At 42.1% G+C, this 25,601-nt stretch overlaps 2 protein-coding genes across 2 annotated transcripts in view; one reads left to right on the forward strand and one right to left on the reverse strand.

The window, feature by feature from the left end:
* LOC125784927 (negative elongation factor E-like) overlaps positions 1-21,147 on the forward strand; it is a 232,426-nt gene extending 211,279 nt beyond the window's left edge. Inside the window, exon 2 of the mRNA XM_049469135.1 lies at positions 20,458-21,147. Within this exon, the coding sequence (XP_049325092.1) occupies positions 20,558-21,124 (567 nt within the window). The 5' untranslated portion in view covers positions 20,458-20,557 and the 3' untranslated portion in view covers positions 21,125-21,147. The remainder of the gene's footprint in view (positions 1-20,457) is intronic.
* The window catches only part of LOC111195113 (collagen alpha-1(XXVI) chain), a 33,842-nt gene that overhangs the window by 634 nt on the left and 7,607 nt on the right, over positions 1-25,601 (reverse strand). Inside the window, exons 3-12 of the mRNA XM_049469074.1 lie at positions 12,666-12,685; positions 11,647-11,776; positions 11,263-11,370; positions 7,859-7,964; positions 7,807-7,811; positions 7,600-7,683; positions 7,464-7,507; positions 1,513-1,575; positions 1,368-1,403; positions 38-82 (exon numbers count right to left, since the gene is read on the reverse strand). Coding sequence (XP_049325031.1) covers positions 38-82; positions 1,368-1,403; positions 1,513-1,575; positions 7,464-7,507; positions 7,600-7,683; positions 7,807-7,811; positions 7,859-7,964; positions 11,263-11,370; positions 11,647-11,776; positions 12,666-12,685 — 641 coding nt within the window. The remainder of the gene's footprint in view (positions 1-37; positions 83-1,367; positions 1,404-1,512; positions 1,576-7,463; positions 7,508-7,599; positions 7,684-7,806; positions 7,812-7,858; positions 7,965-11,262; positions 11,371-11,646; positions 11,777-12,665; positions 12,686-25,601) is intronic.

Genomic DNA, 25,601 nt, shown 5'->3' on the forward strand with positions numbered 1-25,601 from the left:
AACTGATTATCTCAAAATACACCGTTTTTAATCTCACCTCAGTCTTGCTGTCTCCTGAATCACCCTTCTGTCCAGGAGCTCCCTGCACACAGATAGCAATCACAGTCACTCCTCATCATCTGTCAATAACACACTTGTACCAATTACTGCAGTGTGTGGACAAAACAAAATAGCAGGAAACTCAAATTTATGTAAACTTAAAGGTTGTGAGTTCTAACCGATTATGTCTTACAGACATCCCAGACCTTCATATGCTACAGAGCCCGGGAGAGGCCGTGGATAAAAAAAAAAATTAAATCGAGTGAACGATATATCAGGGGGTGCAACCGATGCCGCGGCCAACTCTCCCCCACGCGCTGTGGAGATTCCACCACCACGGCACAATCTGCACACTGTACATCTAACTGTAACACTAGTGCATTAATAATCAGCATGTTATAAATGTAGATAACTGATTATCATCACTGCGCCCCTGAAACAGATCAAGAGAGAAAAATGATCCTTTCCCTCTTAGCTTATTAGTGCGCATAAAAACGTTCACTCAAATTACAGAAATCGTTCACTCGAATTACAGAAATCGTTCACTCGAATTACAGAAATCGTGAGCACGTATAAAAGAAATCGTTCACTCGAATTACAGAAATCGTTCACTCGAATTACAGAAATCGTTCACTCGAATTACAGAAATCGTTCACTCGAATTACAGAAATCGTTCACTCGAATTACAGAAATCATTCACTCGAATTACAGAAATCGTTCACTCGAATTACAGAAATCGTTCACTCGAATTACAGAAATCGTTCACTCGAATTACAGAAATCGTTCACTCGAATTACAGAAATCGTTCACTCGAATTACAGAAATCGTTCACTCGAATTACAGAAATCGTGAGCTTGAATAAAATAAATCTTGAGCTTGAATAAAATAAATCTTGATCACGAATAAAATAAATCTTGAGCACGAATAAAAGAAATCATTCACTCGAATTACAGAAATCGTTCACTCGAATTACAGAAATCGTTCACTCGAATTACAGAAATCGTTCACTCGAATTACAGAAATCATTCACTCGAATTACAGAAATCGTTCACTCGAATTACAGAAATCATTCACTCGAATTACAGAAATCGTTCACTCGAATTACAGAAATCATTCACTCGAATTACAGAAATCGTGAGCACGAACTGCTATATCTTTCACTCAATTCAATTATTTTTTTCCACGGCCCCTCCCGGGCTCCGTAATATGCAGATGTTATCACATCACCAACACTATTACCTTTACAACCAAGGGATTATAATCTTCTGGGTCATCAGTGGTTACTTCTTTTAATTGTCTGACACACGGACTCCACGGTTTCCACTTACCTGCCTGCCTGGTCTTCCGGCGACCCCTGGTGGCCCCTAGTAATAAATCAGTCAGAAAAGTAACAACCAGTCACACTAAGGCCTCTGAATGCTGTCAGTTGTATAGAGATTTACTCCATTTTGTGTGTTTATCAGAATTCTCTACCTGTTCTCCGGCATCACCCTTGGAGCCTTTAAGGCCTGGTCTTCCCAAAAAGCCTGACCCTCCCTAAAGTGAAAGCAGTATAAATCAACATTCAGCGGTACACACAAGTTTATCCTGCTTTTGTTGGAAAATCTATATTTTCTGTGCTGTCAGTTTTCTACTAAATTGAGATTGTTTGAGGATTTGATCGCATTCACAGACAGTCTGTGACAGTAATGAACACAACCTAAAGTAGCATTTAAAGAAAGCATTTGTTACAAGGGGTCTTCACAAACATTTGTACACACACACACACACACACACACATATATATTTATATATGATCAGAGAAACTGATTCAGAAGCTGAGGTGGTCTCTAATTTCTTTCCAGAGGTGTATATATATATATATATTATATATTATATATATATAATATATATATATATATATATATATATATATATATATATATAATATATATATATAATATATATATATAATATATATATATATATATATATATATATATATATATAATATATATATATAATATATATATATATATATATATAATATATATATATATAATATATATATATAATATATATATATAATATATATATATATATATATATATATATATATATATATATATATATATATATATATATATATATATATATATATATATACACACATATATATATATATATATACACACACCTCTGGAAAGAAATTAGAGACCACCTCAGCTTCTGAATCAGTTTCTCTGATTTTGTTATTTATAGGTATATGTTTGAGCAAAATGAACATTGTTGTTTTATTCTAGAAACCACGAACAACATTTCTTCCCATTTTTCAAATAAAAATATTGTCATTTAGAGCATTTATTTGCATAAAATTAGAAATAGCTGAAGTAACAAAAAAGATACAAAGCTTTCAGACTTCAAATAATGCAAAGTAAACAAGTTCATATTTATGAAGTTTTAGAAGTTCAGAAATCAATATTACCATACCAATATTTAACATACCAATATTTGGTATGTTATTCTCCACCAGTTTTACACACTGCTTTTGGATAACTTTACGCCACTCCTGGTGCAAAAATGTTTGATGTCTCTTGATCATCCATCTTCCTCTGGATTATATTCAAGAGGTTTTCAATTTGGTAAAATAAAAAAAAAACTCATCATTCTTAAGTGGTGCACTGGTTCACAGTCATGTTAGGAGGATGAAATTGTGCAAAATCTCTTGGAACGGTAAATCATTCTTTTACTGAAACTGAGAGGCCAATACCAACTTCTGAACAACCCTACAACAAAACCCTCCTCCACCAAACTTTACACACATTTCACACATTTCAGTCAGACAAGTACCATTCTCTTGGAAACTGCACAACCCACATTTTTCATCAGATTAACAGACAGAGAATCATGGTTTGTCAGTCCAGAGAATAGTGTCCACTGCTCTGTAGTCCAGTGGCAGCTACATTACAAAAATAACGTGGTTTACCACAATACTGCTAGTTAGTTATAAAAGCCAGCTTCATGTATTATAATTTAATATGCTTTAAAATTATGCTTGACAGAAAACCTAAGCTAACTATCTAGCTAGCTAGATAGGTAGCCAAATTGCATTTGAGGTGGAATGGGAAATTTAAGAAACCAATTTTAGCCTTATAGTTACATTTTAGTTATTAATAAATGAAAAACAATTCTAAAAAGAGTGGTTTAGTACAATACTGCTAGTTAGCTTAAAAAGTCACCTTAATGTATTATAATTTAATGTACTTTAAAATGGCGCCTGACAGAAAGGCTAAGCCAATCAATGCTAGACACATATCAGCTAGCATTTCAACAAAACAGGGTCTTATACAATATATTTACAATATCTAGTTATTGTCTAGGCATCACACACTTGCTAAAATTTATATTAACAACAGAATATTCTGTGAAATTAGTATTTAAATTGATTTTTTTTACCTTATTGGACTTCAAACCACACAATAAAATGGCTTCACACTTTTTCTGTCAGGCTCTGGAGGAGCGCAGGAAAAGCCTAAACTAATTAAACTCGGAGAGAGAGTTATTTACTTACAACACTAACCATCAACACCCACTTCAGATTTCAGATTTTAACACTACCAGTGCAGAGAACATGTAGAGCAATTCTGAAATCAACTCTACACAACTCTAAAGTAGGAAACTTTTATAAAATTCAAGGATGTTTTTGCTGTGTAGATGCTTAGTTTTATACACCTGTGGCCATGTAAGTAATTAAATCACTTCATTAAATTCTCTGCAGGTGTGCCTAATATTAACTGTGTTAATGTTTCATGCAAATGGCAAGCTTTTCTATTATAAAAAAAAAACAGTGTAAAGAGTCAGAAACAAAACAAAGCATGTGCTACTGTATGCAGTTTATAAAGGTGAGGTTTGCTAAGTGCGGACCACGCCTAAAGTAGAGAAAGAAGAAGGAAAAAGGGGAGGGAACTCAGGGAAATTTGGGCTGGAGTTCTGAACTGCGTGCTTGAAGAAGCATGCAGCTATATCCCCCCTTTTATTTAATAAGAAGTGGAAGAGTAGAAAAAGGGGGTTGTTGGGGAGGAGGTGGGTTGCGAACTTTCGTCACGAGAGGTAGTTAGTTAGGGGAGGTATTTATAGGACGGTTGATTGATACGGGGTGGAGTTAGAACGTAGAGTTGGGGCGTGGCCCTTCTCCCAAACTTTTGTTATTACATAACATCATTTTGCTAAGTGCGGACCACGCCTAAAGTAGAGAAAGAAGAAGGAAAAAGGGGAGGGAACTCAGGGAAATTTGGGCTGGAGTTCTGAACTGTGTGCTTGAAGAAGCATGCAGTTATCAAAATTGGAGCTTATGTGGAAGCTAGTTTGGAATGAGTCCGTCTCAAATCGTCTGGTTGGGAACGGATGTATAGGTTATAAGCTTGGGGAATCCGAAGTATGCCAGGAGAAATGGTGCTTGGAGCGTGGAGGATGTAGTCAGAGAGTAGAAGCCTGATCGGAGGTTTAAATGCAACGTAGCAGGATTTCTGGAGTGATAGGAGCTCGATGATGTGAGATTGGAGTTTCTGAATTTTTGGATTCCTTCCAGGAGCAGGGAAAGTTGTGGGTGATTGGAGGAAGGGTGAGGTATGCCAGTAATGAGTTTAGTGAAAAAATTCATGGCGGCCAGATGGACTCTGAGTGATGAGGAACGGGCGGAATGTTGAGTGTGAATAAAAGTGAGGAAAGCGGTGATTACGGATAGATGATGAGAAGGGAAAGAGATGTTATTTGTGAAGGTGACTCTTTTGTACGTTTTCCTGCTTGACCAGTAAGTGGAGAGAGTCTGTGGGGAGACGGCTGAAAGGATGGTTTGTTGAGCTTGGAAGATCGGTTCGTTCACATGGGGTTAAGTGTAGTGTAGTTGTACCGACATTGGGTTGCATTTGCATGCAGAGCCAAGGATCTGAATTTCTGTAATTGAAAACGAGAAAGAGAATCAGCAAAAAAAAAAAAAAATTGGATGGACCTGGGATGTGAACAGCTTTAATGATTAATTGATGCTTAATAGAGTGCCAAGTGAGATGATGGATAAAAGGCATGATTTCTAGCGATTTGGAGCAACTTTTGATGATGCGGACCGCGGCGAGATTGTCAGAGTGGAGTAGAATAGATTTTTCCGACCATTCATGTCCCCAAAAGAGGGCAGCGACGACGACCGGAATATTTCCAGAGAGCGCGGAAGAATCGCACGGGTGTGCGGCGGAGCAGACCAAGGTCTTCGGCCAGGCAGAGGCGACTAGAGAGGAAGGAGTGGCATCTGTGAAAAGCCGAACATCAAAAGAGCTGGAAGCTGCGTCGGCGTAGAAGAAGGAAATCCCGTCCAGTTGCAGAGGAGGTACAGCCAGAAACAGGATCGATGACTAAGAAGTTACCAAGGAGGTGGAACACGAATGGGAGCCTGTGTTGAGCAAAATCTAGCAGAGCGCCTCAGTGAAGGAGTCGAAGCTTGGGGTTACTTTTGCACCCGAAAGCAAGGTGAACTGAAAAGCGGACTCTGAAAAGGCGCCAGGAGTCTGGATGGAGAGGGAGGGTTTTGAAAGCCGTAAACACGTCAGCCTTTGACAGCCAGGCCCATCGCAGGATGGGAAGCTTCGTCCCACAAACACATGGCAAGGAAGTTCCAGATCCGGGGCGCCCCGGAATGTAGTAGGGTTCCAGTGTTGGAGATGAGCCGCAGCGCGAGCTGAGAGGGGGCGGCGCTGTAGATAAGGAGAATGAAGGTCAGGGGGCTCCAGCAAGGAGCTGAGCGGGTGCTGCGGCGGGGAGAGAACTGACAGAGTAAAGGAAGGAGAAAGGCCAGCCGGAAGGGATGGGTTGGAGAATAGTGTTGCCAACTGCGCAGTAAGGAAAGTAGCTATTGGCCGCAATTTGTGATTAAAAAACGCCTTAAATGTTAGAAATGTTACAAATGAACTTTAACAAATTAACTACTGCTGTTGCTTTTATAAATAGGCAGTCACGTCACAAAATAACTACATTTTAACGTAAATTACATAATCAATTTTTTTTTTTTTTGCTCGATCAGTTAGCGGCAGCTTTAGGTATGGGCAGTTCGTTGCAGCGTGTTTGAGGAGCGGTGTGGGTGTGCTCTGACTGAGACTGCACCGTGAGTGTTGTGGGCAGGGCTCGCGGCAGCACCTGCTGCTCCCTGAGGACAGAAACTGAAGAGCATGCGTGTTCGTTTAGAGTTGTCAAAAGTCTCAATAACAAACAAAAAAAAAGTTTTTTACGTTGGCAACACTGTTGGAGAACAGCAGGAGGAACGCAGAAGTGGAGAAGGAGGACGACTGAGGGAGGGGGTTTGGACGACTGAGGGAGGGGGTTTGGACGACTGAGGGAGGGGATTGGACGATTGAGGGAAGGGGGGGGTTGGACGAGAGAGACGAGAGAAAATGGCCCGGACTGGCAACGAAGAAGGAGAGGACGAGGCAGACGAGAAGGGGAGGGGTTCGGGGCCCGGAGGAGGACGCGCTGAGGCTGAAACGGGTGCCGCGCCTGGGGCGCGAGAGCAGCCGCGGCGGTGAGTTGAGCGGGTGACGTCATCGGGCCGTGATGCCGGTGCGGCTCCTGCGCGCTGTTCACCTCTCAAAGAGGAGAGGGTGGGGTTGGATGAATGAGGTAAGGGGGAGAGGAGAGAGACTAGGGACGAGAGACGAGGCACTGAGGCTGAAGCAGGCGAAGTTGGTGCCGCGCCAGGAGCGCGAGAGCTGCCGCGGCAGCAAGTTGAGCGGGTGACGTCATAGGGTCGCGACGCCGGTGCAGCGGTACCCGGAGAGGTACGGCGAAAAAGTTCCGCCTTTGGAGCAGAACGGGGGAAAGGGACGCCGCGGTCCTTCAAAACCCGCTGCAGCTTAACAACAGTCCAATCGGACATACGAGGAGGCTGGGACTTACTAGGAGAGAGGGGCCCAGGGCCGGCGAGGCCTGCCGAGGAAAACGGGCGTCCGGAGCGGCGAGCCCGCGCAGGAGGAGTAGGGGAAGGGAGAGAAGAGCGGCGGGAGTGCCGAGATCCGGGGGTGCACTGGTGAGGACGACCGACCCGGGAGGAAGAATAAGCAGTAGCTGGAGTAGAACCAGGAGTAGCCGGAATGGAGATTACGGACTTCAGACGATGAGCGCGGCGAGGTGGAGCAGGAGTGGAGACAGGCTGGCCAGGAGGGAAGAGGTCCTCGTCGGAGGCGGTGAGTTAAAGGTCCATGACGGAGAACAAGCTAATGCTAGCAGGCGGGTGCGGCAGATTCGACTGATGCGAACTTTCGTCACGCGAACTTTCGTCACGAGAGGTAGTTAGTTAGGGGAGGTATTTATAGGACGGTTGATTGATACGGGGTAGAGTTGGGGAGTGGCCCTTCTCCCAAACTTTTGTTATTACATAACATCATTTAATGTATAACGTATCCTACATTTTGTCCTGGCACGCCGGGGAGTCCTTGGGGTCCTGTAGGTCCTGGGAACACAGAGAGAATGAGTAGGCAAGAGAGAAGGAGTTAGAGACCTTGTTGTTACTTGTGTAGCATATTGTGTTTATTGACATGCCACCTGGTGGCCCAGGTGGTCCAGATGGTCCTGGAGCTCCAAACAATATTCTCTGCCCATAATAGATGGGGAGGGAACCGTCATCATCTATATAAAAACACACAAAGCATAATGTTTTTCACACTTTTTATGTCACAATATTTGAAAGTATATTACAACTAGGAAGGTCTAAAACAACAGTGAAATTAGCCTTTAAAAATAAAACTGTACTTATTCTGCTTTAAATTAAATGAGTTCTAAAATAGCTGTGGAATTATTTTACATGTGTGTGTTCTCACACTGTCCGTGCTGTCTGGCGGTCAGCGTGAACTCATCTCTATCAGTAGAGAAAGGGGAATGTCCTGGTGGTCCGGGTGGTCCTCTTTCTCCTGAGTGATTACAGAAACACACCACTTTAAGCTACAAACACTTTAATGAAACTGGCCTCCTGTAAATATAGACTTTTTGAACTTTGAAGAGTAAGTTAAAAGAGCAATAATGGAATAGTCATTTTATTTTTATTATTATTATTATTATTATTATGTTGTATATATTTTTTATCTTACAGTTTTTCTCAATTGGTTTGGCTCATTTCTTGAAACTGAGATGAAATTCCTATAACTAAAAGGTAAATTGGCCAAACAGACTTACAGTTCTTCACAACACTTCAGATAACCAGCAAAATGTCATATGTCTCCCAAAACGTTCATTCTTGCTTCAAAATGAAGTCTTTCTCCCATATAAATAGTCAGTACCATAAAAATGGCATAGATCCTTCTCAATTGCTTTGGCACATTTTCATTCATTTTGTCCATCTGTCAAAATAAACTGGACGGTGCAGCAAAACTACATGGATCCTCATCACTGCTCATATCGCTCCAAAAACAGTTTACCCACGTGTCAAAACTGATTTCCTTTCTCACACAAATCATCAGTGCCCCCAAAATGCATTGTCCCTTTGGCATTGTGTAAGTACTGCAAGTCAAAATGCTTAGATGTTTTGTCTTTATGGCAGAGGTCTAGCTAAAGGAATACAATGTTCACACCACACACACTGCACTCATTCTGCTGAGGAAATTGTAACTATTTTTATTTACAAGTACATTTTTACACATTACTGTAGGTAGAAAGAAAAGAAAATACTAAGGAAAATGTATCAAATATACTATGTATACAAATTACAAAAACCTGCAAAAACAAAACAAAATACATTACAGTAGGTAAAAAAATAGTCAAGCATCACAAATGCAGTACAGTAATATTCTGACTACTCTGTGTCACTCCCCTCTCTCCATCACCTTCCTGGCCATCCATCCGCTGCAGTCTGTTTGGCCATAAATTCTCATTAACATTGCATCTGATATGTTCTTTAGCAATGCACTGTGGGAAGAATGCCTGAGCCATCCTCTACACTGATCGCCAATCATTATATCATCACAGGACTATATCATCGTTATATAATCACAGGACTAGCATCAAAGAACTAGCACCAGGCCAAGATGTATACAGTGGATAGAAAAAGTCTACACACCCCTGTTCAAATGGTAGGTTTTTGTGATGTAAAAAAAATTACAATAAGACAAATAATTTCTACCTATAATGTGACCTATAACCTGTACAATGCAATTGAAAAACAAACAGAAATCTTTCAGGGAGGTGAAGTAAAAATAAACAACTGAGATATTGAGGTTGCATAAGTGTGCACACCCTTTTATAACTAGGGGTGTTGCTGTGTTCAAATTTAACCAATAACCTTCAAACTCACTTTAAATTGGAGTCAGCACACACCTGTCAACAATTAAAGTGCCTCTGATCAACTCCAAATAAAGTTGTTAAATAAACTGTTCTAGTAGGCTTGTCCTGATATTTTTGTAGCCACATCTTTCAGCACAAGCCATGGTCCACAAAGAGATGCCAGAGCATCAGAGGTATCTCATTATTCATAGATATCAGTCAAGTGAAGGCTACAAACGTCATTAAATATACCATGGAACACTTTGAAGACTGTCATCATCAAGTGGAGAAAACATGGCACAACAAGACATTACCAAGAACAAGACATTTGACAAAAATTGATGATAAGACAAGAAGAAAATTGGTCAAGGAGGCTGCCAAGAGGCCGACAGCAGCACTGAAGGAGCTGCAAGAATTTCTGGCAAGTACTGGCTGTGTAGTACATGTGACAACAATCTGCCGACTTCTTCATATGTCTGTGCAAAACAAACATCCAGAAAACATCTAAGCTCTACTTAATTTTCCAAAAATTCATCTGATATCTACCAAACGCATGTGGGAAAATGTGTTATGGTTTAATGAAACCAAGGTTAAACGTTTTGGACATAATTCCAAAAGGTATATTAGGCGCAAAAGCAACACTGCTCGTCACCAAAAGAACAGCATACCTACAGTGAAGCATGGTGGTGGCAGCATCATACTTTGGGGCTGTTTTTCTTCAGCTGGAACTGGGGCTTTATTCAGGGTGGACGGAATTTTGAACAGTTCCAAATACCAGTCAGTATTGGCAAAAACCTTCGGCCTCTGGTAGAAAACTGAAGATGAAAAGGAACTTCATCTTTCAGCACAACAATGACACAAAGGACACATCTAAATCAACAAAAGAATGGCTTCAGCGGTATAAGATTAAGGCTTTGGAATGGCCCAGCCTGAATCCAGACCTGAATCCCATTGAACATCTGTGGGGTAATCTGAAGAGGGCTGGGCACAGAAGATGCCCTCACATTTTGTCAGATTTTGAGCAGTAATGCAAAGAAGAGTGGGCAAATTTTGCCACATCAAGATGTGTCACGCTGATAGGTTCCTACCCAAAAAGACTGAGTGCTGTAATAAATGCAAAAGATGTTGCAACAAAGTATTAGTTATATGTATTTAACCAGGTGATTTTAAGTTTTTTGTTTTATATTTTTTCGCTGTAAAGATTTATGTTTGTTTTTCAATTGCATTGTACAGGTTATAGGTCACATTAAATGTGAAAAAAGTTATGAAATTATTTGTCTTGCTTTAATTTTTTTACAACACAAAAACCTGGCATTTGAACAGGGGTGTGTAGACTTTTTATATCCACTGTATATAGAGCAATGCCAGCATTCAAAATAATAGACAACAAACTGATGGATTGGTCACCAGTAATGTGGGACACTCATTTTCGTCAAAACCTGCTTTCACCTGTTACCTACTCACCTGATTGTAATGAATTTATGAAATGTTCCAAAATATGAGTTCTGTATTGTATTACAATTTCTTAATTCATTTTGAGAATTGAGCAGACTATTCTGCAGATGATTACTTATATGATGAAATTGTGCTGACATGTTTTGAAGAGAACAACCATTACACTGAGAACTAACCAATTAAGATAGATCAACAAGATGCATTCTTTTGGAAAATGTACTAAATGTAGGATGACTGTGTTAAGTGTAGGCTACTTGTACAAAACCATTTGCAAAGATGTACTAAGTGCTTGAGACATGTACAAAGCATTTGAAATGTGATGAAAGCAATGAGAAATGCCATTCTGTTATGAGAAACTGCAAGTTAGTTTGGGAATTTGTCCATGTTATTTTGAGAATGTCATCTCAGTTTCAAGAAATGAGCCAAACCAATGGAGAAAAACTGTAATACATTAAATCTTACCTAAATTATTACAATAATACGTTTTTCAGTTGTTACCTTTCAGTCCTGTCAGCCCTGTTTTTCCTGTCACACCTGGTTCTCCTTTAGGGCCTGGACGTCCAGTAACTCCAGGAAGTCCTGCTGGCCCTGGGGGGCCCCTCAGCCCTGCCAGCACAAGAGTATCAGTACTATACAGGATCTGACACTTATTGTCCCATAAAATACCTGATAATAAAGTTTAATGTTTTAATTTTAAGTTTGGAAAATAAATATAAAATATAAATGTGGAGTGACCCACCCTACATGTTCCAAGTCCCAATATGTTTTCAATAATAAAGCTACTTAGAAAGCATGCATTCATTAAATGCATTTTAGACAGTAAATGATTAACTATAATATTACATAAAGAATATGACCATTATTAGAACATGCTGGACTCACCTGGCCGTCCAATGGAATATAGTGTGACCAGTGAGGGGCGGGACCCATCCACCTCATTATGCGTTGTTTTCTCAGCAGAATAGTTAAATGATCGGAGAGGAGAGAGTCCAGCGTCTCTGAGAGACATCATCTACAACAAGCAGAGAGACAGAGTTGGTTTTTAAAGTGTGATAGTTTTATAAGAGTCATGTTCAGTATCTGAAGGTCTAACACTGGAGCAAAGGAGCCTAACATCATACAGTATTAGAAAATTTTAACCTTTTAAACTGTTTATGGTGAATAAAGAAAAAAAGAAAAAAAAGATTTTAATTACTGTAATATTTTATAGTGGCAGTGTAATCTTAACCTCAATACAATGAAAATCTTGAAAAGGAAATTAATATTATTAATTGCTGAACATTCAGCATTCAATTCGTCCTTAAAAAATACAGTATGAATACAGTATGAAGGTTGTGATGTGATGTCACTCCTTTCTAAGGAGTGGTTATCCCTAGATGGCAGGGTGGAAAGGGAATTTTTGGACATTGTAAATAGCCTGATATCTTTATGGAAATAGATAGCTGAATAAAAAATTAAGTATTAATCCTTACCTTGTGTTATTTATCCTCTTAAAAGAATTATTCATTTCAATTCACAATCAGTCAGTACTGTGTACATGCTCCTGCAGGTGCTGTGAAGCTCCAGCTCATCCCAAATCACCCTTCTGGATTTAGGTCAGGGGATTGTGGAGAAAACTTTTTTGTTTCCTACATAATTTCCTATGTGTCCCTTAGTCGTTTTTATCTCTTTAATAATAATATACACTGTAGAAAATACATTAAATAAAGAAATAAAGAAAAACATTGAATTTGAAGGTGTGTTTTGACTGGTACTGTATGCTGAGGACACAAAGAGCATATTATATTGATACAGACACTTTAACTCCAGTGATAAAGCTAATGCAGCTGACCGATGTAAGTTGCAGAGAAACTGTGAGAGTTTATACTTTAAATCTGTGTCTCACCTCAGAGGATTGAGTGATTGGTGCAGTTCAGACACTCTGCAGAGAGAGAGAGAGAGAAACTGTAAGAGATAGAGAAAACTGCACCAACCCCTCCAGAGGAAACTCTGGAACAGTAAATGGAAGAAACAAAAGGTGCAGGTCTCTAGTGAGAGTAAAGTGTGTTAAAGCTGTTTTAAACTTCTACAGCCACACACAGACATCTACATGCTCTCATATCTCAGCAATCACACCTCTCATGAGTACCGAACCTAAAATAAAACTGCCGCGTTCTTCTCAACTGTATCGTTCATGTGTCTCTATACTGTACAAATTTCCAGACCAGAACCTGTTAATTACTGCCACAGATTAGCTGCTAAAATCCAAATAGAGGAATTCCTCTCTGCATGCAGTTTACTTACAGTTTTTCTCAATTGGTTTGGCTCATTTCTTGAAACTGAGATGACATTCCTATAACTATAAGGTAAATGTAATGGGTGGGCAGCGGTAGCTCTTATAAAACCAGGTGAAGGAGTAACTAAACAAAAGGGCTTCCAAAGAAAACAAAACTGAACTAAGGTGCTTATGGATTAAACGCTGCTCCACCAGAGAGGAGAGGAACGGCGGGGGCGAGAGAAGGTGAGCAAACCGCGTGCCTCGCGTCTGCTTTACACACACACACACACACAGACACACACAAAGACTCGAGAAAGGGGCGGCGGAGGAGAGCACACTGCTCTGCTCCACCAGACTAGAGAGAGGGAGATGGCGGCTGTGGAGCTCACTGCTCTACACAGCTACACCAAACTCGAAGGGAAAAAGGGATAGAGATAAAGAGCCGGGGCTCGCTCGGAAAAGCGGCATAGATTCGCTCTCACGAGCTTCAAAGATCCAGCCCCGAGGACCTGAATCTCAGGGTTTATATAGGGGCAAATCCAGGTGGAGTGGATCAGGTCTGATTAGGGGCTCAAGACCTCCCCCTGGCGGCTGAAGAAGCCCTCGGCCGGCCCCTAGCCATTACAGTAAATTGGCCAAACGGACTTACAGTTCTTCGCAACACTTCAGATAACCAGCAAAATGTCATATGTCTCCCAAAACGTTCATTCTTGCTTCAAAATGAAGTCCCTCTCCCATATAAATAGTCAGTACCATAAAAATGGCATAGATCCTTCTCAATTGCTTTGGCACATTTTCATTCATTTCGTCCTCCTGTCAAAATAAACTGGACGGTGCAGCAAAACTACATGGATCCTCATCAAATGCTCATATCGCTCCAAAAACAGTTTACCCATGTGTCAAAACTAATTTCCTTTCTCACACAAATCATCAGTGCCCCCAAAATGCATTGTCCCTTTGGCATTGTGTAAGTACTGCAAGTCAAAATGCTTAGATGTTTTGTCTTTATGGCAGAGTTCTAGCTAAAGGAATACAATGTTCACACCACACACACTGCACTCATTCTGCTGAGGAAACTGTAACTATTTTTATTTACAAGTACATCTTTACACATTACTGTAGGTGAAAAGAAAAAAAATACTCAGGAAAATGTATCAAATATACTATGTATACAAATTACAAAAACCTCCAAAAACAAAACAAAATACATTACAGTATGTACAAAACAGTCAAGCATCACAAATGCAATACAGTAACATTCTGACTACTCTGTGTCACTCCCCTCTCTCCATCACCTTCCTGGCCATCCATCCGCTGCAGTCTGTTTGGCCATAAACTCTTATCAACATCTCATCTGATGTGTTCTTTAGCAATGCACCGTGGAAAGAAGCGTTGTGAATGCCTGAGACATCCTCTACACTGATCGCCTGTTATATCATCACAGGACTAGCATCCAATACTAGCACCAGGCCAAGCCGTATATATACTTTAGTAAGTCAGTAAAAATAAATAGGAGTATTCAATTCAATAAAATGATAAGGGTGCCCATACTTTTGCACCGGTCAAATTTTGGTTTAATGCATATTGCACATTTTCTCTTAGTACAAAAAACCTCATTTCAATCCTGAAATATTACTGTGTCCATCAGTTATTAGATATATCAAACTGAAATGGCTGTTGCAAACACCCAAATATTTAGAACTAAAAATGATTAAGATTAATAGGGGTCCCCAAACTTTTTCATATGACTGTATACAGCAATGCCAGCATTCAAAATCATAGACAACACCTGTCAGGTAACAAACTGATGGATTGGTCACCTGTAATGTGGGACACTCCTCCTCGTCAAAACCTGCTTTCACCTGTTACCTACTCACCTGATTGTCATGAATTTATGAAATGTTCCAAAATATGTGTTCTGTATTGTATTACAATTTCTTAACTCAATTTGAATATTGAGCAGACTATTCTGCAGATGATTACTTATACAATGAAATTGTGCTGACATGTTTTGGAGAGAACAACCATTACACTGAGAATCAACCAATTGGGATAGATCAACAAGATGCATTCTTTTGGAAAATGTACTAAATGTAGGATGATTGTGTTAAGTGTAGGCTACTTGTACATAACCATTTGCAAAGATGTACTAAGTGCTTGAGACATGTACAAAGCATTTGAAATGTGATGAAAGCAATGAGAAATGCCATTCTGTTATGAGGAACCGCAAGTTAGTTTGGGGATTTGTCCATGTTATTTTGAAAATGTCATCTCAGTTTCAAGAAATGAGCCAAACCAATTGAGAAAAACTGTAAAATGGCATAGATCCTTCTCAATTGCTTTGGCACATTTTCATTCATTTCGTCCTCCTGTCAAAATAAACTGAACGGTGTAACACAACTACGTGGATCCTCATCACTGCTCATATCACTCCAAAAACAGTTTACCCACGTGTCAAAACTAATTTCCTTTCATACACAAATCATCAGTGCCCCCAAAATGCATTGTCCCTTTGGCATTGTGTAAGTACTGCAAGTCAAAATGCTTAGATGTTTTGTCTTTATGGCAGAGGTCTAGCTAAAGGAATACAATGTTCACACCACACACACTGCACTCATTCTGCTGAGGAAATTGTAACTATTTTTATTTACAAGTACATCTTTACACATTACTGTAGGTAGAAAAGAAAAAAAATACTAAGGAAAATATATGAAAAATACTATGTATGCAAAATACAAAAACCTGCAAAAACAAAACAAAATACATTACAGTATGTAAAAAAACAGTCAAGCATCACAAATGCAATACAGTAAAAATGTGAATACTCCCCTCTCTCTCCTGGTCATCTTCCTGGCCATCCAACCATTGCAGTCTCTTTGGCCTTAAATTTTCTCAACATCGCATCTGATGTGTTCTTTAGCAATGCACTGTGGGAAGAATGCCTGAGCCATCCTCTACACTGATGGCCTGTTATATCATCACAGGACTAGCATCAAAGTAATAGCACCAGGCCAAGCTGTATATATACAGCAATGCCAGCATTTACAGTTTTTCTCCATTGGTTTGGCTCATTTCTTGAAACTGAGATGACATTCTCAAAATAACATGGACAAATCCCCAAACTAACTTGCAGTTTCTCATAACAGAATGGCATTTCTCATTGCTTTCATCACATTTCAAATGCTTTGTACATGTCTCAAGCACTTAGTATATCTTTGCAAATGGTTTTGTACAAGTAGCCTACACTTAACACAGTCATCCTACATTTAGTACATTTTCCAAAAGAATGCATCTTGTTGATCTATCTTAATTGGTTAGTTCTCAGTGTAATGGTTGTTCTCTTCAAAACATGTCAGCACAATTTCATCATATAAGTCATCATCTGCAGAATAGTCTGCTCAATTCTCAAAATGAATTAAGAAATTGTAATACAATACAGAACTCATATTTTGGAACATTTCATAAATTCATTACAATCAGGTGAGTAGGTAACAGATGAAAGCAGGTTTTGACGAAAATGAGTGTCCCACATTACTGGTGACCAATCCATCAGTTTGTTGTCTATTATTTTGAATGCTGGCATTGCTCTATATACAGTGGATATAAAAAGTCTACACACCCCTGTTCAAATGCCAGGTTTTTGTGTTGTAAAAAAATTAAAGCAAGACAAATAATTTCATAACTTTTTTCACATTTAATGTGACCTATAACCTGTACAATGCAATTGAAAAACAAACATAAATCTTAACAGCGAAAAAATATAAAACAAAAAACTTAAAATCACCTGGTTAAATACATATAACTAATACTTTGTCGCAACATCTTTTGCATTTATTACAGCCTCAGTCTTTTTGGGTAGGAACCTATCAGCGTGACACATCTTGATGTGGCAAAATTTGCCCACTCTTCTTTGCATAACTGCTCAAAATCTGACAAAATGTGAGGGCATCTCCTGTGCCCAGCCCTCTTCAGATTACCCCACAGATGTTCAATGGGATTCAGGTCTGGATTCAGGCTGGGCCATTCCAAAGCCTTAATCTTATACCGCTGAAGCCATTCTTTTGTTGATTTAGATGTATCCTTTGTGTCATTGTTGTGCTGAAAGATGAAGTTCCTTTTCATCTTCAGTTTTCTACCAGAGGCCGAAGGTTTTTGCCAATACTGACTGGTATTTGGAACTGTTCAAAATTCCGTCCACCCTGAATAAAGCCCCAGTTCCAGCTGAAGAAAAACAGCCCCAAAGTATGATGCTGCCACCACCATGCTTCACTGTAGGTATGCTGTTCTTTTGGTGACGAGCAGTGTTGCTTTTGCGCCTAATATACCTTTTGGAATTATGTCCAAAACGTTTAACCTTGGTTTCATTAAACCATAACACATTTTCCCACATGCGTTTGGTAGATATCAGATGAATTTTTGGAAAATTAAGTAGAGCTTAGATGTTTTCTGGATGTTTGTTTTGCACGGACATATGAAGAAGTCGGCAGATTGTTGTCACATGTACTACACAGCCAGTACTTGCCAGAAATTCTTGCAGCTCCTTCAGTGCTGCTGTCGGCCTCTTGGCAGCCTCCTAGACCAATTTTCTTCTTGTCTTATCATCAATTTTTGTCAAATGTCTTGTTCTTGGTAATGTCTTGTTGTGCCATGTTTTCTCCACTTGATGATGACAGTCTTCAAAGTGTTCCATGGTATATTTAATGACTTTTGTAGCCTTCACCTGACTGATATCTATGAATAATGAGATACCTCTGATGCTCTGGCAGCTCTTTGTGGACCATGGCTTGTGCTGAAAGATGTGGCTACAAAAATATCAGGACAAGCCTACTAGAACAGTTAAACTTTATTTGGAGTTGATCAGAGGCACTTTAATTGTTGACAGGTGTGTGCTGACTCCAATTTAAAGTGAGTTTGAAGGTTATTGGTTAAATTTGAACACAGCAACACCCCTAGTTATAAAAGGGTGTGCACACTTATGCAACCTCAACATCTCAGTTGTTTATTTTTACTTCACCTCCCTGAAAGATTTCTGTTTGTTTTTCAATTGCATTGTACAGGTTATAGGTCACAATATAGGTAGGAATTATTTGTCTTATTGTATTTTTTTTTACATCACAAAAACCTACCATTTGAACAGGGGTGTGTAGACTTTTTCTATCCACTGTATACATCTTGGCCTGGTGCTAGTTCTTTGATGCTAGTCCTGTGATTATATAACGATGATATAGTCCTGTGATGATATAATGATTATATAGTCCTGTGGCGATCAGTGTAGAGGATGGCTCAGGCATTCTTCCCATGGTGCATTGCTAAAGAACATAGCAGATGCAATGTTGATGAGAATTTATGGCCAAACAGACTGCAGCGGATGGATGGCCAGGAAGGTGATGGAGAGAGGGGAGTGACACAGAGTAGTCAGAATGTTACTGTATTGCATTTGTGATGCTTGACTATTTTTTTTACCTACTGTAATGTATTTTGTTTTGTTTTTGCAGGTTTTTGTATACATAGTATATTTGATACATTTTCCTTAGTATTTTCTTTTCTTTCTACCTACAGTAATGTGTAAAGATGTACTTGTAAATAAAAATAGTTACAATTTCCTCAGCAGAATGAGTGCAGTGTGTGTGGTGTGAACATTGTATTCCTTTAGCTAGACCTCTGCCATAAAGACAAAACATCTAAGCATTTTGACTTGCAGTACTTACACAATGCCAAAGGGACAATGCATTTTGGGGGCACTGATGATTTGTGTGAGAAAGGAAATTAGTTTTGACACATGGGTAAACTGTTTTTGGAGCGATATGAGCAGTGATGAGGATCCATGTAGTTTTGCTGCACCGTCCAGTTTATTTTGACAGGAGGACGAAATGAATGAAAATGTGCCAAAGCAATTGAGAAGGATCTATGCCATTTTTATGGTACTGACTATTTATATGGGAGAAAGACTTCATTTTGAAGCAAGAATGAACGTTTTGGGAGACATATGACATTTTGCTGGTTATCTGAAGTGTTGTGAAGAACTGTAAGTCTGTTTGGCCAATTTACCTTTTAGTTATAGGAATGTCATCTCAGTTTCAAGAAATGAGCCAAACCAATTGAGAAAAACTGTAAAATCATATACAACAACTCTCAGGTAACAAACTGATGGATTGGTCACCTGTAATGTGGGACACTCCTCCTCATCAAAACCTGCTTTCATCTGTTACCTACTCACCTGATTGTCATGAATTTATGAAATGTTCCAAAATATGAGTTCTGTATTGTATTACAATTTCTTAATTATTTTGACAATTGAGCAGACTGTTCTGCAGATGATTACTTATACAATGAAATTGTGCTGACATGTTTTGGAGAGAACAACCATTACACTGAGAATCAACCAATTGGGATAGATCAACAAGATGCATTCTTTTGGAAAATGTACTAAATGTAGGATGATTGTGTTAAGTGTAGGCTACTTGTACATAACCATTTGCAAAGATGTACTAAGTGCTTGAGACATGTACAAAGCATTTGAAATGTGATGAAAGCAATGAGAAATGCCATTCTGTTATGAGGAACTGCAAGTTAGTTTGGGGATTTGTCCATGTTATTTTGAAAATGTCATCTCAGTTTCAAGAAATGAGCCAAACGAATTGAGAATGAGAAGTACAAGGACACACACACAGGCCACTGATGACTCTAGCAGATGTGTTGAAGTAGGCAGTCATACTCTGGCTAACAAATGTTCTGGTTTAAATATATGTATATTTATTTAAAAAAATCATTCAGTACAATCATTTCATAGTATTAGGACCACCTCTTTTTTTCTATACTCACTGTTAACACGGATATAGAGAGATATTGCCAGTATAGTGGGACTTTCTAAAGCAGATGCCTGGTGTGGGTTAAAGGGGTATAAAGCACCCCTTATAGGTTTCATATGAGGCAACAGATTAGATAAGAATTAGATTTTCCTGTTTTTCTAGATTCACTGTCACGAAATGACCCAGGCAGGGAGACGAGGAGGCGGACACAAGTGCAGGTAGGGTGAAAATAAATAATAATTTAATAAATAACAAGAAAACAAGGAACAAGTAACATGAAACAAAGATACACAAATAACCAATAACAAATGAGCGATGATAATGATAAACAAACAGGGAATATATATATATATATATATATATAAGGGAAATAAACTATAAACGTGAAAACAAGAAATAAACGAGAAACAAATGACTAAGGTTATATACAGGGAGCTAGGGAACATGGAGCTAAACAAGAAACTAAACTAGACAAGGAGAACTAAACTAAGCAGGGCAAGGGAGAAAACAATGTAAATAAATAGGAAACTAGAAATATACACAAGAGATAAACAGAGGTAAACACAAAGCAAGGACTAGGGCTATGAAACGCGGTGAAGCAACAGAGAGACAAAACAACAGGGGAAGGTGCAAAGACCGACGGAGACAAAGTGGTAGACGAGGGCTATTTAAAGAAACAAGAAACACTCTAGAATTGGAAACACCTGGGGAAGGGGCGGAGCTACAAATGAGACACAGGTGGAAATCTACTAAGACGGGAGACACAGGGGAGCACAGGTCACGTGGGGAAGACACACAGAGACACGAGACAGGGCTAAGACCTGACAGAAGCCTCCCCCTAAACGCGCAGCTCCCGAGGCGCGTAAAAACGAACCCCGGGGGCTGGCGGTGGGGAGAGGCCGGGGAAAACAAGAGACGAAACCGGGGACTGAAACGGAGACAGGACAGAGGACAGAGACTGGACGGGAGACTGGACGGGGAACTGGACAGGAGACGGAGACTGGATGGGGAACTGGACATGAGACGGAGACTGGACGGGACCGGACATGGGAACAGGGACGAGAACATTGACAGGGACAGAAACAAACACGGTGACTGGGACAGGAACGGAGAAACTACCAGGGACAGGAACCGGAACAAACACAGACACAGGGACCAAGACAGGGAGAGACAGGGGCACAAAAAACATAGGTGGGTGCCCAGGACTGGCAAAAGTCTGTGTGGTAGTCCAAGGAGCCAGCCTGGGCACAGTTCTGGAGTGAAAGTCCGGGGACCTCGGTGCCTGCCTGGGTAAATGGGCCCTGGGGCCAAACAAAGTTCTGGGAGTAGGAACCGGTGGGGTGGTGACTCTGGCAGCGGGAGCTGGTGATGGCGGCGCGGCGACTCTGGCCGCGGGAGCTGGTGCTGGCGGCGCGGCGACTCTGGCAGCGGGAGCTGGTGCTGGCGGCGCGGCGACTCTGGCAGCGGGAGCTGGTGCTGGCGCTTGAACAGCTGGAGTAGACACAGACGCTTGAACAGCTGGAGCAGACATGGGGGCTTGAACAGCTGGAGCAGACACGGGGGCTTGAACAGCTGGAGCAGACACGGGGGCTTGAACAGCTGGAGCAGACACGGGGGCTTGAACAGCTGGAGCAGACACGGAGGCTGGAGCAGCTTCAGCAGAGACGGAGGCTGGAGCAGCTTCTGCAGACACGGAGGCTGGAGCAGCTTCTGCAGACACGGCAGGAGTCCGGGGGCGTGGCTCAGCAGCCGAAGACACCTCGGAGATGGGCGTGGCCGCCGAGAGAATTTCGGAGCTGGGTGTGTGCAGATCCAGCGGAGCAGCAGCAGGGCTTGAGACTGTGGGTGGAACAAACACCTGGACCGGAGCTGCAGCTTCGCCGGCAGAGACTGTAGAGGCAGAAAGCGCGGGGCCGCCGGTAAAGTCCGGCGCGGAGAGAGTTCCAGAGCGCGGCTGAGTGGCCGCGGAGATAGTCCCAAAGAGAGGCTGGATTGCAGCGGCGGAATTCAGATCTGCAGCCGCCATGAAAGCCAGCTCCTCAACCTGAGGAGCTAGCGCTGCAGCTGCAGGGCTTGAGAGTGCGGTTGCCGCAAAATCCCGGACCGGATTTCCACTCTCCCCGACTGAGTCAAGCGCGGTGAAAGTCTCTGCTCGCGGCTGGCTCGCCGGGTTGGAGGTCCTGTAGCGCGGCTCGGCAGCAACCGCGGGGAACATGGAGCGCGGTTCGACTGCCATCGCGGAAGTCTCGGAGCGCGGTTCGGCTGCCACCGCGATAGTCACGGAGCGCAGTTTCACAGCCGCCGCGGAAGTCCCAGAGTGCGCCTTTGCCGCTGGAGAGGAGAGTGTCTTGGCTGCGGGAGGGGCTAGCTTTGGAGGCGCTTGGGAAGCTAACGCCTTAGCCACCGGGGAAGCTAGCACTGGAACCGCCGGTGAGAAGAGAGCCTTGGCCACAGGGGAACGGACGGGAGTCGGGACGGCCTCTGGAGCTGTGCGGCCGAGAGCCGGGTAGAGCACCGCCCCTGGGGGGAACGGCAACGGAGTGCGGGCTGGTGCAGGGTAGAGCTCCTCTTCGTCCTCGGAGCTGCTGGGAGCGCACCCGAGAAAGTCCCACGGATCCCGCTCCTTGAGCCTCGGGTACACGGAGGCACCGAGGCTCATAGCACCAACCCGTATCGCCCCCCCAAGAAAATCCTCCCCGGAAAAGGGATCTTCTTCCGGCTGGCGGGGCCCCTTAGAACGCCTACCCCGAGGCCTGCGGCGTCCTTGAGGCCTCGAGGTGTCCTGCGCCGGGGTTCCGCAAGGAGCACGACGAATCGCCATTCTGGTGCCAGTCCACGCAGAACCTGCTGTGTCCATGTTAAGGTCGGTCTTTCTGTCACGAAATGACCCAGGCAGGGAGACGAGGAGGCGGACACAAGTGCAGGTAGGGTGAAAATAAATAATAATTTAATAAATAACAAGAAAACAAGGAACAAGTAACATGAAACAAAGATACACAAATAACCAATAACAAATGAGCGATGATAATGATAAACAAACAGGGAATATATATATATATATATATATATAAGGGAAATAAACTATAAACGTGAAAACAAGAAATAAACGAGAAACAAATGACTAAGGTTATATACAGGGAGCTAGGGAACATGGAGCTAAACAAGAAACTAAACTAGACAAGGAGAACTAAACTAAGCAGGGCAAGGGAGAAAACAATGTAAACTAGATTGCAGTTCCTGCAGAAACTGCGAGTGTGATTGCAGTGCTGGCTGGTATCTGCTAAGGTGTTGCTAGGTGGTTGCTAAGGTGTTGCTAGGTGGTTGCTAAGGTGTTGCTATGGTATCCGGGGTGGTTGCTAAGGTGTTGCTAGGTGGTTGCTAGGTGGTTGCTAAGGTGTTGCTAGGCGGTTGCTAAGGTGTTGCTATGGTATCCGGGGTGGTTGCTAAGGTGTTGCTAGGTGGTTGCTAGGTGGTTGCTAAGGTGTTGCTAGGCGGTTGCTAAGGTGTTGCTATGGTATCCGGGGTGGTTGCTAAGGTGTTGCTAGGTGGTTGCTAGGCGGTTGCTAAGGTGTTGCTATGGTTGCTAGGTGGTTGCTAAGGTGTTGCTAGGTGGTTGCTAGGTGGTTGCTAAGGTGTTGCTAGGCGGTTGCTAAGGTGTTGCTATGGTATTTGGGGTGGTTGCTAAGGTGTTGCTAGGTGGTTGCTAGGTGGTTGCTAAGGTGTTGCTAGGCGGTTGCTAAGGTGTTGCTATGGTATCCGGGGTGGTTGCTAAGGTGTTGCTAGGTGGTTGCTAGGTGGTTGCTAGGGTGTTGCTAGGCGGTTGCTAAGGTGTTGCTATGGTATCTTGGGTGGTTGCTAAGGTGTTGCTAGGTGGTTGCTAGGTGGTTGCTAGGGTGTTGCTAGGCGGTTGCTAAGGTGTTGCTATGGTATCCGGGGTGGTTGCTAAGGTGTTGCTAGGTGGTTGCTAGGTGGTTGCTAGGGTGTTGCTAGGCGGTTGCTAAGGTGTTGCTATGGTATCCGGGGTGGTTGCTAAGGTGTTGCTAGGTGGTTGCTAGGTGGTTGCTAGGGTGTTGCTAGGCGGTTACTAAGGTGTTGCTATGGTATCCGGGGTGGTTGCTAAGGTGTTGCTAGGTGGTTGCTAGGTGGTTGCTAGGGTGTTGCTAGGCGGTTGCTAGGTGGTTGCTAAGGTGTTGCTATGGTATCCGGGGTGGTTGCTAAGGTGTTGCTAGGTGGTTGCTAGGTGGTTGCTAGGGTGTTGCTAAGGTGTTGCTATGGTATCCGGGGTGGTTGCTAAGGTGTTGCTAAGTGGTTGGTAGGTGGTTGCTAAGGTGTTGCTAGGCGGTTGCTAAGGTGTTGCTATGGTATCTGGGGTGGTTACTAAGGTGTTGCTAGGTGGTTGCTAGGTGGTTGCTAAGGTGTTGCCAGGCGGTTGCTAAGGTGTTGCTATGGTATCTGGGGTGGTTGCTAAGGTGTTGCTAGGTGGTTGCTAGGTGGTTGCTAGGGTGTTGCTAGGCGGTTGCTAAGGTGTTGCTATGGTATCCGGGATGGTTGCCAAGGTGTTGCTAGGTGGTTGCTAGGTGGTTGCTAGGGTGTTGCTAGGCGGTTGCTAAGGTGTTGCTATGGTATCCGGGGTGGTTGCTATGGTGTTTCTAGGTGGTTGCTAGGTGATGTATATGCATCAATTAGATTAAATGGTGTTTGCACGTTGCTACGCAACGTGCAAATACATCAATCAGCTATGCACGCTAGGTTGCTCTGGCCGTTCGGGGGTGTCCAAACTTTTGACCCGTGGCTCCATTACACACAGTACTGGGGGGCCGGGGTGTCCAAACTTTTGACCCATGGCTCCATTACACACAGTACTGGGGGGGGGGCCGGGGTGTCCAAACTTTTGACCTAACGCTGATTTATCCCATAGCTGCTCCATACACTCACAGTACTGGAGTTCTAGCTACCTGTCCTTCGATCTAGCTGCCGTCCTCCGATTGGCCCCATTCATTCCAATGGGGCCACTTCGTACGACATTCGTACGAAATCCGTACGTCGTAACTTTTCGTAATGCATATTTTCGGAAAGAGCTCAATAAGTTCTACAGGTCCTCAATTGGTTTCATCTTCGTATTTCAAAAATTGCGACGTCCACGGGCGTGCAAAGTTCTGCCCATTCATTTTCAATGGTCAAAAAAACGCGTACTTACGAAGTTTTTACGAAAAACGTAAGTCCGATCGGAAAGCTGTATACAAGCCCACCATTCCCGATATGGACGCACGTTTTCTCTTTTGAACGAAGTCGATATTTCGAAAACTGCGGCACTAGTTAACCGGACAAAAAACAGGTGGAATAATAATAATAATAATAATAATAATAATAATAATAATAATAAGAATAAGACTTAAGAAGAACAATACTGTGATTGCATTACTGCAATCACACTAATAAATAGGAAACTAGAAATATACACAAGAGATAAACAGAGGTAAACACAAAGCAAGGACTAGGGCTATGAAACGCGGTGAGGCAACAGAGACAAAACAACAGGGGAAGGTGCAAAGACCGACGGAGACAAAGTGGTAGACAAGGGCTATTTAAAGAAACAAGAAACACTCTAGAATTGGAAACACCTGGGGAAGGGGCGGAGCTACAAATGAGACACAGGTGGAAATCTACTAAGACGGGAGACACAGGGGAGCACAGGTCACGTGGGGAAGACACACAGAGACACGAGACAGGGCTAAGACCTGACATTCACATATAAATGTATTTTATTTCCT

This window comes from Astyanax mexicanus, chromosome 20 (assembly GCF_023375975.1).
Source record: "Astyanax mexicanus isolate ESR-SI-001 chromosome 20, AstMex3_surface, whole genome shotgun sequence".
In the NCBI taxonomy this organism is placed as follows: domain Eukaryota; kingdom Metazoa; phylum Chordata; class Actinopteri; order Characiformes; family Acestrorhamphidae; genus Astyanax; species Astyanax mexicanus.